General features: G+C 40.3%; 1 protein-coding gene across 1 annotated transcript; it reads left to right on the top strand.

Annotated features, from left to right (window-relative positions):
- Positions 1–4614: 4614 nt before the first annotated feature.
- Positions 4615–14620, top strand: LOC139952707 (uncharacterized; the record flags this gene model as incomplete). Its single annotated transcript, XM_071951909.1, has 6 exons — positions 4615–4687; positions 8914–9017; positions 9903–10104; positions 11232–11975; positions 13148–13462; positions 14130–14620. Coding segments are annotated over exons 1-6 (1929 nt in total), but the record flags the coding sequence as incomplete, so codon positions are not given.
- Between the last annotated feature and the right edge of the window lie 458 nt (positions 14621–15078).

The following is a 15078-nucleotide window of genomic DNA, read 5'->3' as shown; positions in this document are numbered from 1 at the left end:
GGCTGTGAGGGCAAAAGTTTAGAATCCCTGTGGAGGAAGCGGTTGTTAGAATGCCTGTGGAGGAAGCGGTGGTTAGAATCCCTGTGGATGAAGCGGTTGTTAGTATCCCTGTGGAGAAAGCGGTTGTTAGAATCCCTGTGGAGGAAGTGGTTGTTAATATCCCTGTGGAGGAAGCGGTTATTAGAATTTCTGTGGAGGAAGCGGTGGTTAGTATCCCTGTGGAGGAAGCGGTGGTTAGTATCCCTGTGGAGGAAGCGGTTGTTAAAATCCCTGTGGAGGAAGCGGTTGTTAGAATCCCTGTGGAGGAAGCGGTGGTTAGTATCCCTGTGGAGGAAGCGGTTGTTAGAATCCCTGTGGAGGAAGCGGTGGTTAGTATCCCTGTGGAGGAAGCGGTTGTTAAAATCCCTGTGGAGGAAGCGGTGGTTAGAATCCCTGTGCAGGAAGCGGTGGTTAGTATCCCTGTGGAGGAAGCGGTTATTAGTATCCCTGTGGAGGAAGCGGTTGTTATAGTATCCCTGTGGAGGAAGCGGTGGTTAGTATCCCTGTGGAGGAAGCGGTGGTTAGTATCCCTGTGGAGTAAGCGGTTGTTAGTATCCCTGTGGAGGAAGCGGTTGTTAGAATCCCTGTGGAGGAAGCGGTGGTTAGAATCCCTGTGGAGGAAGCGGTTGTTAGAATCCCTGTGGAGGAAGCGGTGGTTAGAATCCCTGTGGAGGAAGCGGTTGTTAGAATCCCTGTGGAGGAAGCGGTTGTAAGAATCGCTGTGGAGGAAGCGGTTGTTAGAATCCCTGTGGAGGAAGCGGTGGTTAGAATCCCTGTGGAGGAAGCGGTTGTTAGAATCCCTGTGAAGGAAGCGGTGGTTAGAATCCCTGTGGAGGAAGCGGTTGTTAGAATCCCTGTGGAGGAAGCGGTGGTTAGAATCCCTGTGGAGGAAGCGGTTGTTAGAATCCCTGTGGAGGAAGCGGTGGTTAGAATCCCTGTGGAGGAAGCGGTTGTTAGAATCCCTGTGGAGGAAGCGGTTGTTAGAATCCCTGTGGAGGAAGCGGTTGTTAGAATCCCTGTGGAGGAAGCGGTTGTTAGAATCCCTGTGGAGGAAGCGGTTGTTAGAATCCCTGTGAAGGAAGCGGTTGTTAGAATCCCTGTGGAGGAAGCGGTGGTTAGAATCGCTGTGGAGGAAGCGGTGGTCAGTATCCCTGTGGAGGAAGCCGACCTCGCTCTTGCCTCCGGTCACTCATCAGGGACAGCACAGGGTTCAAGCTCATCGTTTACTGCTGACGGCGTAGTTCTTAGTTTTGGTTCAAGAGCGTCTTGGAACCAAGACTAAGCACTACGCCAGTCAAACCTTATACTTAACCTTTTGCCATTAGATTTGCTGAATAAGTAGATAGTTAGTCTTATTTCTAGGCCAACACTATCTTACCACCCATACATACCCAGGCTCAGTGATGTTTTCCTCCATGGATTATCTGCTCTTGTTCATCCTCTCTCATCTTCTCCGGTATTTATTGTACTTTTATTATTTTTCCCCCGCAGCGCTGACGAAAATAAGAGTTTAGGGCATTATTTTTGATGAGCACTAACAACTTTTTTAAACATTTTAATTTTAGAACTTTGTTGTTTAAAACAAGTTTGCAAACAAATATACTGCTGGATAATGGTGTTATTTGTTGCCTTTTTACTGTTAATTTTCACGGATTAATATCCCCACTTTCAGAATTGATGTAATGCCGACAAATAGGAATATGTAAATTAATTATTTAGCTGGTCTAAATAATATATTTACAACACTCCTTAATCAAACATTTAGACATCAAATGAATGGTGATATGAATTGAATAATAATTGACTATTATACAAATATTGACTGCTTCGAGTGCTATGGTTAATATGGTGATCCACGGAGCGTTCTATTTTCCCGAGGCGAAGCCGAGGGAAAATAGAACGCTCCGGGGATCACCGAGGGAGTCATAGTTTTTAACCATTGCACGAGTAAAAGCAGTCAATATTTGTTTTATAACACCCCAAACATTTCTAAAACCTGTATTATTATTATTAAGTTACAGACCTGAATGCTACAATCCACGGACGACGCGAACACAGATTGCAAACACTTTTACCTACTGTGTTGCATGTAGTGTCGGACAATCCGAAATGGTTACAGACTATTAATTTATCATCCTCGTACACGCAACGGACGTCTGGGTACTGCACGCCGTGTGCTAGTCTGTCGGACTAGCGCACGGCGCCATGTGCTAGTCTTCGGACTAGCGCATGGCAAACCGACGCTCTATCACACGGCCGTCGTCTAGCAAAACTAAGACATGTCATGTGACGCGCTCTAAACCAATGAGCAGGCACAATACTTGCAAGGGGTGTTATAAAATATTATTAAGAACACTTAAGGGGGAGGGTTATGTGCCTATGCTACGAAACAAAGCAGTAGAGGCAGTATCTAATTTGTATTTTATAATTTTTTTTTTTTCATTTCTGTTTTATATCCAAAAAGAATATTACTCATCTTTCTGGGAAAAAATATTACAATAATTTAAATATTTGACAATTATAAATAAGCATGACAACTGACGACTTGAAGTATCAACCCCGACAGAAATTTCCAGTAAGACCAGTCATCTAACTAAAAAGCATCTTTGGCTTCGACCAATATGCAACTCAAGAAATGCCAGGAAAATGTGACGTCACCTTGAAAGCTGCACAAGTAAGGACAACATCAACAAGATCGCAGAATATCTTGGAGGGGAAGGGGTGGTACGAGGGGTTGGACTCTGCAAGAGAACGGGTTAGATCTTCTCTTACACTTCGAAGTCTTCGTCTTGTCTTGATCTTGATTTAGGATAACTTGCGTTATCCGACCTCCACTTATTGCGTTCTTTCAATAACCCCATTTTGTTATATATTGTATTTTTAATAATATTTTTTTGTTAATATAACTTATTTTGTTGTAACTAGTCCTATAAACCTATTAACCGCAAGTTCTTTTCACAACTTATAAGAGAGAGTTTTCAGATCAACTCATTTTTTTTAATACCACAAATTAAAACGTACATATTGTGTGTAAAAATGGTCTAAAATAATTGTGTGTTTTTTCAAATTAAACCTATTAAACATAGAAAACCGCAGGTTCTTTTCATAACTTTCAGAGAGAGTTTTCAATTTAGCTCAAACCCCTCTGTTCGACTTTAGTATCAAAGGCCCTTTTTTTCAGCCAGCTTAACAGTGGAGGTCGGATGGTGCCAAGTCTTCCTTACCTGAATCCGGCGGTGACTCCGGCGATGACTCCAATGTTCGTCCACAAACCACATATCCATAGATCACAATATTCGTCCACAAACCACATATCCATAGATAATAGACTTTCATCTGTTGGTCCCATCCAACCTCTTTAGAATCGTCAGCATCTCACAAAAAAAAGTCATGTCAATGTTCATTAAAGTCTGGCTGGATGTGAGCTGGCTGGATGGGAGCTGGCTGCTGGGTCTGCACGGCTCAAGTCGTTCCCCGTCTTGAGCCACCGCTTACAGCTGCACCTGGGACGAATAAAAAAAAAAAAAAAAAAAAAAAAAAAAAAAAAAAAAAAAACGTTTTTAACTTCAAATCCAAAGGGTGGTGATTTAGCAAACTTCGCAAGGCTCTGATTGTTGTTAACATTGTCATGACAAGACTATGTGGGTTGTTTTATAAAATGTTTTTTAATTACAATTGGCAGCCTATTGGATTTAAAACTGGCGGCCTATATTCGGTTTATACATGGCGGCCAATTTGATTTAAAACGTACAGACTTTGCAAAGCCAAGCAAGGCCAAACAAAGCCAAGCCATTCCAAGTCGGACTAAGGCAGGCAGGCCAAGCCAGACCAAGACAGGCCAAGCCAGGCTAAGCCAGTTCAAGTCGGACCAAGGAAGGCCAAGCCAAGCCAAGCCAGATCACTCCAAGCCAAGCCAAGCCAAGCCAAGTCAAGCCAGACCAGGCCAAGCCTAGCAAACCTAGGCCAAGCCAGGCCAAGCCAGGCCAAGCCAGGCCAAGCCAGCCAAGACAGGCCAAGCCAGACCAAGTCAAACATATATTTACGTCATTTTTAGTGTATAGTGTGTACCTGTACTCAATTTTTGGAAAAGTAGCAATTTGAGAGAAACAAATAATTTAGATTAAGGTCGGTGCTCTTAATAAAAGATTATAAGAGCGCTATCTAATCTCTGCTGTCACCGCTCCGACACGACATGCCACAATCATTCAAGCATACAGTGTGCCTAGCCAGTCATATTTACTTTATTTGATCGATTTATATGAATGTACCTTTAATGTGTACATGTGGAAATAAAGTAGTTGGTTGACTTTTTGGTTGATTCAATTAATGATTGATGGGTTATGTTTCCAAGCCTTACCTCACCGAGACGTGTTCCAAGTTGGCCGTGAAGGTTCACCATTGCAGTTCACGGCCATTTACTCAGTGGGCTCTCTCCGCCCACTGTAACTTAAACTTTTCGGCAAAACCTCAGATAAATAATGTCACAATTAGCAAAAAAGTGCAAACAAGTTTGCTAAAAATGGTTGGCCACGGTTAGACTGTTTGATTAATTTACAAGTAAAAGTTCATCAGAAAATGCGAGGTACAGGATCCCACGAAGAGCCGAGAGATACGGCTGTGCTCCAGCGCGACATGGTCCAAAGCGAAGGTATTTCCTATACAATTCAATTGCACACCATCGAGCAAGCTTGCACGTGTAGAGCCTCGACTTTATTCTTCATATGTATTGTACTTTGTCTGTTTCGATGAATGGATATGTCATTACCGGTATTTTACTGTAACAATACAGAGTTATATAATGCCTCTATTCAATGCTGTCTACCATTGGAGGATCTACACACAATGACTGGCCATTCAGAGGGCAAATTCGCCACTATAAGTACTTCGAAAACAACACAATCATCCTCATTTGCATAACAGTGACGATCATCAATGAGACTTCGCTCCCCATCGGCACCCCAGTCTTAGGAATGTTCAGCTGGTCACTTATTTAATAACGGTCTCAATCCCGGATTGCTGTATTCATATAATGCCAGGGCAAAATGAGAGGAACTAGACCTATTAACCTTTATTCATCTTGATTTTGCTCCGTTCCAACTCATTGTAACCAAACCGAGGCTGAACGAAACAATAGTCTGGTGCCATGTTTGCGCAATAGATGTCATCATTCATTACTGTTTTTGGAAACAGGGAACATGACCAAGATGGTGACAGCGTGATAAGAACTCCAAATAGTATAACAAAAGATGCTCTTTGGGAATGCTTATTGTGGACGGGGTAGTCAACTCCTGTTTGTCTGTCTATCTGTTTTGTTGTTAATGTTTTTTTTTTTTTTTTTTTTTTTTTTTTTTTTTTGGGGGGGGGGGGGGGGCTGTTTTATCTTAAACAATAAATCCACTAGTGCTCGAGTCCTGATCGGATATATACATAAAGATCCAGTCAAGTCGAAAATGAGATCTTTTTTAAGGCAGTACTGTTACAACAGGATACAAATGGCCAACTTTTTTTCACCAGCAATTGAAGACCAATGTTGGCCTAAATCAAAACCGAAAATGTTCGAACATCTCTGGAAAAAAATTAAATTTTGATTGCTAAAAATATTGTAAAAATATTGATTTTGCAAGTTTTAAATAATATGATCTAAAAACAGTTTTTCAGACCCAAAGATCACCTTAAAATGTTGGCTAAAAACAAAACAATATTAATGAGCTTTAACGGGCTATGTATTGAATTGAAAATGCAATTTTGTTTACTTTTGCCATTTTGTTTACATGGCCCTTCTTCCCAAAAAGTTAAAAAAATGAAATAATTTGCTGAATCGTGAGCACACAACGTCAAATATTTACCTGATCCGACTCCTATAAAGCACAAACGAAGCCTGTGTGTCCCTTGAATGACATCATTAGTTTTGAATTTACGGAGTCACGGAGATGTCACCGTAAAGTAGATTGTGCCTCTTTCAATGTCAACACCGCCCAGACATGATTTTAATTTAGTGTCAAAACTTGCCGGGTGAAAACTGACAAAAGCATTCAATGCATGGTTATTACCACAGTACACATGGAAACACTTTGATAGATGTGGCCTGAGCAGCCATTTATTTGTTTTATAATTAGGGTGGAGAAACATTTTTTATGAATTAAATTTGCCTGATCAAAACTGATAGTTCTATTATGACCAAAAATCTTTGCAGCCTTCAATCAGATTCCAAATTGCTAGAAACCCCAAAAGACACTGGACACTATTGGTAACTGTCGAAGACTAGTCTCCACAGTTGGTGTATCAACATATGCATGAAATAACAAACCTGTGAAAATTTGAGTTCAATCGGTCGTCGAAGTTGCGAGAAAAAACACATTTGTCACACGAAGTTGTGCGCTTTATGCTTGATTTCGAGACCCCAAATTCTAAATCTGAGGTTTCGAAATCAAATTCTGGGAAAATTGCTTCTTTCTCTCGAAAACTACATTACTTCAGAGGGAGCCGTTTCTCACAATCTTTTATACTATCAACCTCTCCCTCTCAAGGTTTTATGCTATTAATTATTTGGAGTAATTACCAATAGTGTCCACTGCCTTTAATACCAAAACACATTAACTGTAATGGATAAACTGTGAAGAATGACGGTTGTGTTTCTTAGCCTCACAAAGGATCATGTCGTAGAACTATTTAAAAACAAAATTGTGTGTACAACAGATAATAATATTCGATATGCAAAGGTTTGCGGTACCACCATGTAATGACTATCTTTAAATGAGTTGAGGTGGTTCTGAAAAGAACCGCTGGTTTCAACTCGACGTTTCTCCAGAAGACGATCAGAGCCTACTGATCGAAACGTCGAGTTGAAACCAAAGTTTTTCTTTTTTTAGAACCACCCGAACTCATTTAGAGATCCTAGGTGGTACCGCTAACCTTTCCATACCGTATTTCCACCATGCAAAATTTTGTAATCCTACTAAAATAACATTCGATCAAAAATCTATTAGCCAGTACAATAGCCTCTCCGTGATGTTTATATCAACCTTGTCTTCCAGATGAATTCCAGATGGTTTGACAGCTTTGATTTCGTTATATCGAGTGTACAGCTCTTATCCAACGGTGTAGACCGTTTCGAGAAAAACAATCGGTATCGCCCGATTTTATTATGGAATATTGAGCTTGCTCACCGATCCGGAAAGCCACATCAAAGCCCACGTAGTTCGTGTGCTACTGATTGGTACCAAGGTCTTCCAGTAAGAAGAAAAAAACCACAACAACAACAACAACAAACTAAAAAAGTCAGATGTACCTTTGACATTCGAGCACATTTCACGCGGAGACTCGCAGTCAATTCACACAATACAACACTAATTGAAGTACACGGCATTGTGCACACACTGCGTGCAGACGATGGTGAAAAGTACAAGCTGACATTTAAATGACCTCGACCGATCCCACGCCAGAAATTATATTTCCAGGTGACTTCAATTTCCAATGTTTGGGTTTCGAAATCAAATTCGTTGAAAATTACTTCTTTCTCGAAAACTACGTCACTTCAGAGGGAGCCGTTTCTCACAATATTTTATACTATCAACCTCTCCCCATTACTCGTTACCAAGTAAGGTTTTATGCTTATAATTGTTTTGAATAATTACCAATAGTGTCCACTGCCTTTCATACTTTATTTGTTTCCCCCTTTTTTTTACAGTACGTGTTCCTTCAAATGAGGTCTACAACAGGAGTTTGTTTACCTGGTATGTAAGCACTATCCAAATATTAGTGGTCATTGGTTACACATAATTTCCTGCCACTACGGGTTACTTTTAGTGTCCGTTTCAGAAAGGAACATTATCATTGGCATTTTGTCACAGAAGGGAACAATGTTTTGGCTAAATTCTGTATAAACAGTGAACGGGAAAGCATTATGCGTCTACATGGTCGGGGAAGGGGTTGGGTTTTAACAATTCAATGATTGAGACGAATTACTACAATCGCCATTCCATTTAAAACTTTTACTAGAATGGGTGAACTGCGTCCAGGTAGTCTCAGCATGGATCGTCATTTAAATATGTTCGGAACACAATTTGCCTAGAGATATCCATTGCAGGCGGAAATACTGCTCGCACTGACCTAACAGGAAACCAAAATAAAAATAAACTATAAATAAATAGTAAAATTGTGGGTACAACCACCATGCGTAAGTCTCTTTTGAGTGAGTGTTCGCTCAAAAAAGAAAAACGGTTTGGTCTCGACGTTTCGAACATGTATACTCCGCTCGTCTTCAGGAGAGTGCTGCTCTTTTCAGAGCCAACACTCTCTCTCGAAAGAGAATGGTTGTACCCGCAAAGTTTACTAAGGGAATCGATGTGTGGTGAAGAGGTTTTCAACTAGTGGTTTAATCTCAACGAGGCCTGGTTCTTGATAATTTTACCGAGACGAAGTCGAGGTAAATTATAAAGAACCAGGCCTCGGCGGGTTTGGACCGCTAGTTGAAAACCGATTCAACACACTTTGATTCCCATTCATAAATACATCTTCGGTCAAAAACATCATCACTTTTTGGTCAAAAAGTAAAATAAATGCAAAAATTATAATTGTTAAGATTTCTTTCAACACAACACCCCTCCAGCTATGAAATGGTAAAGCCGGTGCAAAGCAAATGGTGCAAGCAGGCGTGTCACGCCCATTTTTCAACACTTTTTACTGGTCATAAACAAAGGTTTATACACACCCACGTGACGCGCTCTCCACCAATAGGAATAGCGAAACTGTCTGAGGTATTTATGAATATTGATAAATAGTTTCTTCTTATTTCTCCACACCATGCAAATACTTGAAAACAAAATACTTAAGGTTTCTGAACTGCTTCACAGATTTAATTTCACTGTTTTTCAGAGACGATACCTCCCATTGTTGCCCCTACTACATGGACGGGTTGGTTCAGCGTGAATGATCCTGTCAACGGTACGGACAATGAGACGCTAGCAGCGGTCAGATCGGTTAGTTGCTGATTTTTATTTTTAGGATTTTAAAGGGACTCTACAATTTTTTGTTTTTTCTAGCAAACAGTTGCTGACAGTGAAGCACTTTATGTAATCCACCATTATATTTCATACATAAACTGACAAACCTGTAGAAGTCTGAAATCGATCGGCCATCTGGTTCCCGAGAGAATAGTGCAATCTTTCTACATCTTCTACATTACATAGATAAAAAAAAAAAAAAAAAAAAAAAACATGAATGAACATCTCACTGAGCGATAAACTCCAAACGGAAAATTATTTATTTCTCATCGAATATTCAAGGGATGTTTTTTTTGGGGACTATCATCACCATTAGACCGTGTAAGTTATATGTAAATCTGTGATCTTAGACGATTTTTTTTTAATCAATTCTGTCAAGTTTATTGGAGAATCAGTACGAAATCGTTTAATTTTTCTAAATCTGTTTCAGATAGACCTTCACTTGTTAAAAATACACACATAATGGTAAAATAAAGTTTTGTTGAGAGTTTTGTTCTTCATTTATCTTAACCTTTGAAGCACTCCCCTCCCCCAATTTAAGTTCATGCAAGGTTTAAAGGGACATTTAAAGGGACACAATACCTTCGTATTGTGACAACAAAATCACGTTACCAAAAAATAGATTGAGTATTTTTTCCTGCGCTCGAATTTATAATTTTTTCACGAAATCATTTCGTGCACTCGAAATAAATTATTTCAACCTCTCACAATTGATTTTTAGTACTGACAATGTTTTTAAGTGCTCGAAATAGAGAACAACTTTACGCACTAAGTTTGTTCTCATCCTAGTTGTCGTACATTGTCGATACAACCATTGATTTCGTTTCCAGTTACGAACACTGTTTTCTACATTCCTGACAGGTTTACCCATCGGTGTGCGACAGCCCAACCCAGGCCGAGTGCCGAGTGAAATTTGCCCACACTGATCACGTCACCGCCGGGCAGTCTCTTAACTTTAGTTGCACTCCTGCCGCCGGACTCCTGTGTCAAAACTCGGATCAACCTCCCAACAAAGAGACATGCCTGGACTACGAGATCAGATTCGAATGTCCAACTTCAACCGGTATGGACCTTTATCATGCTGCCTCCATCTTAGTCGTGTTTCTCATATCGAATGACAATAATAAATGCTAATAATCAATTTGCAAATAGTAACCAGACTATTTTGTTCTTCCAGTCTCGGTTTAGGAACATTTATAGATATGGGATTAATTCGAGATGGCTGCACCATGATAAGGTCTATCTACAATGCTTGGATGTCTAAATATTTTTCTGTCCAGATACATTGTCTCATGTCAACATTAATCAATACAAAGTGTGATGACATTGCTCAGTTAAACATATAATAACTTGATCCAGTTATTGAACAATAATTAACAGATAATGTCACATTATTCAAACATGTAGGAAACAGGAGAAGCAAATGATGTTTGCTCCCCTTCCATAAATAATTGTTTAAAATGATCCTCATAGCCCCCCCCCGACTATCTTTGTCTGGTTCCCTGTACTAATAATAAGCAATCCAATTAATATTTTTGATTTACGTCTTTTTTCCCGAAGAGACGCACGACTATTGCAGTTATCCTCAATATATTTTCGCATATTTTGAGGACAAACAAATCTGCGTTAGGTTGTTTGGCCTGGACACAGCGTATTTCTGGCAAGGAAATATTGTATAAAATACCTTTTTAACGGGTTCTTGGTGTAAATTCAGCTACAATATGCTGAAGTCCGATGCAGTTTCTTGTTTACAAGATAAATATATTAACATATGAATGATCTCTCCGTGTATTTAATCTTGCCCCCCTCCCCCTTCCCCCCTCCCCTCCATTTTTATGCGAATTAAGTAGTTTTTTTCCGTTTTCAAACACCTTATCTTTTTTTCTTGTTGTTGCAGTTTTGAATTGGGGACAGTTATTTTAACTCTAGGCACAGAAATACACCGGTCTTCTCATAGAGGGCATACGCAGGCCTTTAAAACGATATATTATTCAGACAATAATGTAACTAGACTTTATCTAAAGAATAAATGTTGTAGTAATGAGAAAATGCATCGTCGAAAATCTTCATCTTTAGTTTACTACCAGATAAGCGTACGGAACACAGCTACATGACCCAATGTCTTATTACTGAATGAAATAATATAACTTTCAAAATGGATAATACTTCACAGTTTGTTTCTGTTTCTAGACACCCTACCGGACCCCGCTTTCTACTGGGAACTGAGTGGCAAGGCAAATGGGAGTGACGATGACCCGGTATCATGCGGTGGGACAATATACTCAATCTATCCCACTGTAGGCGGCTTGTCCGGAGATGTGCATGTGACGCCTGGGGATGAGCCGTTACCGATATCTGCAGACAGTTTCGACTCATCCAATCATCTCTGCGCACACAGAACAAACATTACTAGCGACATAGATTTCGGAAAACGACCCGACAGGTGCATCACGGATACATCTTGCTGTACATCGGGTTGGACACTGACATTCTGGATGAGATACTTGAGCCTCCCAAGCAATCTAAAACGACACGTAGTATCCACGGGAGGGCATGACGTGAAAGCTAAAGGTTTCGCTATTTATATGACAAAAAAGTTTGTTTTGCAGGTCCGTGGGGATCTCAATAACAAGACTTGGGAGATGAAAATGGACAATCCTGATGTATTTCCAACTGATGTATGGACCCATCATTGTTTCACATACAATGCCGATGATGGAACCAGGTATTACAAGAATGGGGTGTTAAGCTACTCGCTTACAACTGAGACGGGAACTCAAACCATCAATACAAACCCTAATAACATTATTCGTTTGTTCTCACCTAATGGTGTAACTGTAGGACGTCCAGAAGGCGATTTCAGCGATTTCAAAATGTTTTACAGAACGTTTAACGACACTGAAGTTCAAACTGCATACCTCAGCGAAACTTCAGGTGAGTTCAAAACTTCGCTATCGTTAAAATGGATAAGAAAAGCAGTATCATCGTGAAAGTATAATGATGTTCACGCGAGAAAGAATTACTCCCACGTGAAAGGCAAATACTATCACTTTCAAAAGGAGCACTTTTACGTGAAAGAGTTACACTTCTACGTAAAAAGAGACACTGAAACAGTGAAATAGAAAACCTTACGCGCGGAAAAGCTCTTCCGTGTGAAAAGGAAGCACTCACACAGTGAAATGTAAAATTCTCTCTCTCGAAAAAAAAAAAAAATTCATGTAACACTTTGTTCAAAACACCTGCTATATAAAAATCCTGATTTGGACTGATTTCAATTATCCGAAAGAGGAGTCCGACCTTTTGGGCCTTTGTAAAGCTGACGATGGATGGCTGTGACAAAGGCCCTCTTTAACCCTCTAGTCCCGAGTTTGCTGAAAACTAATACTTCAAGATTATTGCAGTTAATTACTGGAATCGTAGTTCAAATTTTAAAAGATAGCCACAGCTTATTTTTTTATGCACAATTTGAACCTTGATATTTGTATAAAAGTACAATTTCGCATGAGAACAATACATGTCTCTCGTTAAACGGCTACGGTAATTTTTATGGCGAATATTTCTTTGTAAGGATAAAATGGACACAATAGCTTTTCAAGGCTTTTATCTGACTCAATGATTATACTGATTAAATGCGAAGGCGCGAGTTTTCGACAATATTATCATGAATAATGAATAAATACAGTTTTCTTTGTCTTTACTAATGAGCGTCTTGTTGGGGTAAGAGCTAAAATTATTTCACCATCATTAGCTTCATTAGCTTAATAATGACTATCGAGGATTCTTTTGATGTTCTTTTTTTTCTACAAACACAAGCTAGCAAGGTTTCCTCCTACCACTACAGTATATCGATAGGCGGCTGGGCGGTTCAGTGGCTAAATGGTTATAACAATTAATATATTATATTGCATCCATTTGGAACTCCTTGACCGGTGCGTAAGTCCCTTCATCCTACAATCTAGACTGTTTTCAGAGGAATATCAATTCATACCTTTAGCTCCTCTTGAGTTCTTGGCCCCATACCAATGGTGGCTTTTAGCCTCGTTTCTTGTTTTGTGGGAGAACTTGCATTAAATTTTGTTTTGTTTATTGTATCTTGTTTAATCCAGAGTCCAAGTTAGTGATTCACTACTTGGTTGAGACCAGCGCTGACGACGCTTTTGATGTGGAGTTGGTGTGCTTAGCGAAGTCTGGAAGTAACCCCAACATCACCTGGTATCGCTCTGATGACGAGTCCCGCTTCTACCCGGTATCTCCTTCATCAAATATTGATATCATCGAAAGCATACCCAATATATACAGGACGCGGTCTGAGCTGAAGGTTCGCTCTTGGACCTCGGCTACCGACGCTACTTTCGCGTGCGAGGCATTGGATGTTGTCGGTTCCAGTGGAAGTCTATCAAAGACTATCATCGTTTCTAAAGGTAACGAAAGTGTTATGCAACTTGCTAAAAAGTTAAATACACTTGTTGGTTCCCGCAGGTTTCACAATAATAATAATCAAATTTTATATATAGTGCGTTATCACAGCTCGAAGGCCATATCAAAGCGCTTCTGACATTATTCCCCTGGTCACTGGGCCATATTTGTCATTCCTTAAACCATCTCATCTCCTTGGGGAGTATACAGCCGGTGCTGCGAGTTACTGTGCCCCAAGCTAATCATTTACATAAACCATCTCTACCCTCAGGTAAACATTTTACCACTGGATGGAGAGAAGCAATTACGGTTACGTGTCTTGCTCAACAACCAAAGTGTCACGTCCGAGATTTGAACCTATATCCCCATGATTTAACCACCGGAACCTGAGTCCGATGGTCTTACCCGTTTGGCCTCGACACCACTTAACTTAAAGTAAACGCAATGACCTCTAGGCAGTATACTGAAGATACATTATTGGAATCAATGGTAGACTTTTGGGACGCTTGGTGGCAGCAGACTTACCAGGTGAAATCTATTGTACTCGGTAATGTGCGCATGCTCAGAACTACATAAACAATAAAAATTCACCTGGAGAGTTTGCTGCCACCTAGCGTTTCAAAGTCTCCCATTAATGTTCATTAAACCATTCACTCTTACCAACAAACACAGCAACCACAACAAGTAAGCCCACTACCGGTCAACCAACAACCACCCAAACAACTCCTCCGCCAACCACAGTTCTAACAACCAAGAAAGTGACGACAACTGTAGCTACAACTGAGCAACCTACCACTAGTCAACCAACTACTGTTCAGACAACCCAGCAGGCAACTACAATTCAAACGACCAAGAAAGCAACGACAACCATAGCTACAAGTAAGCAACCTAGCACTAGTCAACCAACTTCTGTTCAGACAACCCAACAGGCAACTACGATTCAAACAACCAAGTTAACCACGACCAAAGCCACAACCTTTCAACCAACTACTGCACAGACTACCATGCAGCAAAGTACAACTCAAACATCCTTGGCAGATACGACCAGAGCTACAACAGATCAGCCTACAACTACCGACCAACAAACAACTTCCCAGACTACTCAGCAGCCAACCACAGTTGAAACAACCGAGCAAGATACGACCATAGCTACAACTGATGCCCTAACTACTGCTCAAACTACTCAACCACAGACAACCACACTTCCAACGACCAGAGCTACAACCCAGCCCGAGACTACAACCGCTGACACCACTTCATCGTTATTAACTACATTGGACAGCTGCTCGGAAGGACCAGTGGATTCTTTACAGGTAAAGTACATTAATGAGTTACATTTGGGATATGCAAATACATTTTTAGAATAAGGAAATCATGACCCTGGTCAAAAACCAGTGGCCTCGGTATAACTGACTCCAATATTTTTTTTTTTTAATATGACCCGGAATGAATTTGGTGAAAGGTCAGCAAATTTGGTGCAGATCAAAATCTAGCGTGAGACAAGTTACGTCAGGCAAAACTTAAAGCCATTGAACACTTTCTGTACAGAAAAGAAACTAGAAGTTCATGGATTTACAAATTTAAACTTACACATCTTTTGTCTGCCACGTTTTTAGATGGC

Source organism: Asterias amurensis, chromosome 20, assembly GCF_032118995.1.
Source record: "Asterias amurensis chromosome 20, ASM3211899v1".
Lineage (NCBI taxonomy): Eukaryota > Metazoa > Echinodermata > Asteroidea > Forcipulatida > Asteriidae > Asterias > Asterias amurensis.
Note: the sequence above shows the minus strand (reverse complement) of the source record. Positions and strands in the feature narration are given on the sequence as shown.